The sequence below is a fragment of the Octopus sinensis genome, unplaced genomic scaffold (genome assembly GCF_006345805.1).
Source record: "Octopus sinensis unplaced genomic scaffold, ASM634580v1 Contig05186, whole genome shotgun sequence".
NCBI lineage: Eukaryota > Metazoa > Mollusca > Cephalopoda > Octopoda > Octopodidae > Octopus > Octopus sinensis.
In genome coordinates this window covers 1-5,000 of record NW_021828095.1, presented here as the reverse complement: position 1 = coordinate 5,000, position 5,000 = coordinate 1, and the positions used below count along the sequence as shown (strand labels likewise).

The window sequence follows — 5,000 nt, the reverse complement described above, 5'->3', positions numbered from 1 at the left end:
CACTAAATATTCTCGGTTTCGCTTGGCATGTTGTTGCCAGGAGGTTGTTGGCTATAATGCTATAATCCAAGAACCTACTGACAACAACAATATACAAAGCGACACCGAGAACTCTCCCACCCGCAAGGAATCGATGCAAGATGGGTCAAACCAATGGTTGTGATAGATAAAGTTTCTCGTGAATTTCATTTTACATATTCCTCATTCAACATATATATTTATATATCCAACAGTAATGTATATAAATCTCTCCCTCTCTCTCTCTCTCTCACTATATATATACATATATATATATATATATATATATATATATATATATATATATATTTATATTTGAGTGTGTCTCTGTGTATGTGTGTGTGCACGCGCATTAATTTCATGGTGGTGGACACTAACCACCTCAACAGTTTTATGAACCTCTTATTAATTATAGCAACATCAAAAGTATACTTTAGAAATTTCAATTCTTCTTTACTAGTCTTGATCTGTTAATCATGTGTTCACTCGTGTTCAGCTCCCCTAAAACTTACTATAGTTAGGAAGAAAGGTAGATTAAGCTGAAACAATCTATTTAGGACATCTTTATCCTGTCTAGAACACATTCTCATAGCAACATCTAGAGGATCTTACGAAGGTTGATTTTACGGGCAAACATCAAATGTACATGATCAGTTTGATCAAGTATACAGTAGAAGACAATAATGACACATTGATACCCATCCTGATTTTCATGTAAATTTTCATTTTCTATTTTTACTTCCACAAAGGGTTCAGTTCAGTTGGATATTCAAAACAATCAGAAAAGGACACCATTGCTTGAAGCCGTTTCCCAGGGTCACCTCGGCATGACACACCTGTTAATAGCCCTGGGTGCAGACATAAATGCTGTTGATGGTGAAGGTAACAGCTGTTTGCACCTAGCCATGGCAACAGAAGTGTTTAATTCCGAGGATGCACCCTTGGATTTACTAAACGAAGTAAGTTTTAAAATTGTTTGTGTATATACATGCGTGTGTGTCTGTGTGTGTGTCTGTGTGTGTCTGTGTGTGTGAGTGTGTGTGTGTCTGTGTGATTTTGTATATTTGGGAGTCTTTGTGGGAGTGTGAGAGAGAGAGACAGGCAGACAGATAAACTTTGCTTGTCATGTATCAATTCTCCTCTATCAACCCCATCCTCCATTACCATTCCGTAATCCAGTCTCCCCTTATGACCCGAGTGATATTATGTAACAAACAATATTCCATCTCCTTTCACTCTCAAAGATGTCGTCTCACCACGGTCGAGAGGTGACCCATCTCGGTTGTTGGCCATATAAACACAGCCATCACAATGTGACGGAGAAGTGGCCTATTTAATAGAGGAGATATTATTCTCAATTAACAATGATGCAGGATAGAAGAGATGTCTGAGCTTTATAGTGCTGGTGCCATGGTAAATACATCCAGTCCATTCTATGAAGAATTCTGAGTGAAACTGCTCTCTATCCTACTTCTTGTACCCGACATGAATCCACTGACTTCTTGTGGACATGTCATAACAATGTTCAATGTTAAGACGCTAGAGAATGAATACAATAAAGCATGGTCCTTAGTGAGATTTCCTCTATTTAAGTTCTGTACTTAGGCACACACACACTCATGCACACACACACACACACACGCACGCACGCATGCACACACACACACACGCACACACACACATACTCACACACACACAAACACACACACTCACACAGACACACACACACAAGTAATGATTTTGAGTTTGAGTATATATCTTGTAAAATGCTGTTTAAAGCCCGTTCACTGTATTCGGCTATCTGATGTCATCAACAGTATGGACGTCAATACTTCTGGACTTTTTGCTGTCATCTCATAAATGAAGCAATTTTTTATAATTCTTATATTTTTCAAAATTAAGATAAACAAAGTACTTTTTTCTGTTAATCTAAAACATATTCTCCTTCATTTTCTACAATGCTCTTCCATCTTTCTGCTAGACTTGCAAGTCACCTCTTCCAAAATTCACTTGTCCGTGATTAAAAATACTCCTCCATTACTCTTCTGACTTGACACTAATTCCTGCTTCCTTTACTTTACCGTAATCATTCAAAGATGCTTCTTGCTTAATTATGGAAACATTATTGATATGTTTGGTTATGTCTGTGTGGTATTGACTTTGTTATGTTATAGGTGTTTTTGTTTCTGATATAACTTATGTTCTTTCTTCTCATGTTGTGTTATATTTATATATACAATACTCTTTCTTATGGCCACATGGTCGCCTTTATCAAACCAATTATATAGATAGGTTCTTGTTGGTTTGTTCTTCCTATATTTGACTTTTCTACTGAATATATTGTGATATTTGTGATTGACAAGTAAATATTTACTCATTAATTAACAATAAGCTTGATGTTAATCAATACAGTTTGTCCTGCTCAATGTAATGACAATATATTTAGAGGGTGTCTCAGTGTTGAAAATAAAGTAAAAACATGAAAATGGGAAATGGACTCAATTAAAGATTATGTAGGAACTCAATACTTTGTAATTGCTTTAATTAGTGGATAAACAAGCTATGAGTAAATTTAGATGAACTTTTGTGTAATTAGGGGCATTTGTTTTGAATATTTGTGTAATATTGTCATCATTTTATATTTCATCATTTGTAGTGCTGTACTGCCCTTAAGATGAAAAAGAAAAGAAGGCTCTCTGGTGTAGTGGTTGCGAGATATCTCGCCAGCCAGGGAGCTGACTTCCACCATAGAAACAACAACAATAACACACCATTGGACCTCATTAAGGACCGAAATTTGAGAAAAAAATTTAAAACATTTTCAACACCACAGTAAGTAATTCCTGGCAATGGAACAGATAAACCAGTACATTTTCTATTTTGTATATAATCATGTTTATATGTTTATTTCGTTTTAATTCTACCAATACGTTATACTGGCGCTAGTGTTTTTGTCAAAGGCCACACAATAAACAATATGCAGTTGTCAGGAGATCAAAGAAAGAACATGATTTTGATTACATTCACATGATTCGTAGTGTTGACAGTTATACTCCACTGTCCACCCCCACCTACCCCTCTTCATTCCCTATTTTAAAGATTTGTGATCAATAGGAAAATATAGATCTAAATAATGAAGTGAATGAATTCCATTTTGAAACTGTTACTTAGAATTAAGTGGAATTTATCTGTCTACCAACATCTTTTTCTCACTCTTCTAAGTCCGAATCAGTCAATATTAAGAATGATTTCATAGAAAATTAACCTACAAACACACACCAACAGTGTATATATTATATTTCTGCAAATACTGATGGAATATTGCCACATATCTTCATAGAAAAAAAAAGCTGTCAGGAAACGTAAATAATTCAAGTAACACATATACCATTACTAGGTGCTTTAGTCGCCTTTGACTCCCTTATTTTATAAGATTTGGCAATTTCTTTGCCATACATCTCTCTGTATGAGCTACTTAAGAAGCAGGCACATTTCCCCCTAAGTGAATATACAAAACTTTCTTTGTTGAAATTCAGATATTGTTTATAGATATTGATTTTTGGACTGTATAAATATTGTTCTGCTTTATTCAATTGACACACTTCAGAAGATTTTATTTGCTTTTACAAATAATCGTTTATGTGAATGTTTTAATAATAATAATAACGATAATAATAATAATATGTCTACAGAGCGCAGCTGATATTATTGGAAAGGGGCAAAATAAGGGACAGAAAACTAGAACTACATGCACGATACATATAATAAAGCCTCCCAAAATCATGGTGGAAAATATCTCATCAGCATTGCCCAAATGATGTTGGCATCAGCTTTAAGATATACCCAAGGCCTGGGCCCCGTATTATCTGCCCACAACATAAATCAAACTCGCATCACATAACAACAATACGGCAAAATTATTTCACCTCAAGTGGCCCCGCTCCATTTAGCATTACACCAAAAAACATTAAAGCAGAAAAAAAGACACCATAAAGTTCAAGAAGTATTTGGAAAAATCCTTCAAGAAATCCCGGATAAAACTCCAACACCAGGATATGTCCCCGTAAACAGCAACTCTCTCCTCGAGTGGGTCATGTTGTCCGCATCCTGATTCGCCCGGTAGTGGGATTACGTTAAACATGACCTGCGCTAATGCTGGCGCGACCTATCATGCATACATATATATATATATATATATATATATATATATATCACGTGATCACGAGACCGACCACTCCATCAGATGTAGTTACACATCGCCGGTCACAATGCGTTCGCATTGTTTTAGCCTTCGAATGACGCCACCCCACTGGCTAAGCGAGCAGGCCAACAGAAGAAAGAGTGGTGAAAGAGTACAGCAGGGATCACCACCCCCTGCTGGAGCCTCGTGGAGCTTTTAGATGTTTTCGCTCAATAAACACTCACAACGCCAAGTCTGGGAATCGAAACCGTGATCCTACAACCGCGAGTCCGCTGCCCTAACCACTGGGCCATTGTACCTCCACACACATATATATATATATATATATATATATATATATATATATATATATGTGCCTCCACATATATATATATGATAGATATATCATCATCATCATAATCATCGTTTAACATCCGTTTTCCGTGATAGCACGGGCTGGACGAAAATATATATAAGTAATATTCGTAGGCACGCCAACATGAGTATCTGTTCGGATGGACTCTACTGCGAATGTTTAACCCCAAGAGAACACCTCCTCTAGCTAATTAACAATGCAAAGGTGCATCCGATTAATTGCGAGCAGGGGATCGAACCCCTACCATCTTATAGCAACAGGACCAGCAGACCAGGTCTGGTTTCGGGCTATTCCTTCCACTGCTCAGTAGTGGACACTTCATCTGCTAATCTGTGGAGACGGGATGTATATAATAAAGTGTATATAATAAAGTATGTGCATATAAAGAAACCTGTGTAGATATATTTGTTTAGAAGAATTGAGTTC

General features: G+C 36.5%; 1 protein-coding gene across 5 annotated transcripts in view; it reads left to right on the top strand.

The window, feature by feature from the left end:
• LOC115227609 (E3 ubiquitin-protein ligase MIB2-like) overlaps positions 1-3,007 on the top strand; it is a 29,762-nt gene extending 26,755 nt beyond the window's left edge. For 2 of the 5 annotated variants that reach the window (XM_036498673.1, XM_036498672.1), the window contains exons 5-7: positions 768-977; positions 2,675-2,854; positions 2,965-3,007. In XM_036498673.1, the coding sequence (XP_036354566.1) occupies positions 768-977; positions 2,675-2,854 (390 nt within the window). In that variant the 3' untranslated portion in view covers positions 2,965-3,007. Of the gene's footprint in view, positions 1-767; positions 978-2,674; positions 2,855-2,964 lie in introns of those variants that run through there. The other 3 variants (XM_036498671.1, XM_036498674.1, XR_004997110.1) reach the window with 2 other exon arrangements.
• Positions 3,008-5,000: the final 1,993 nt, after the last annotated feature.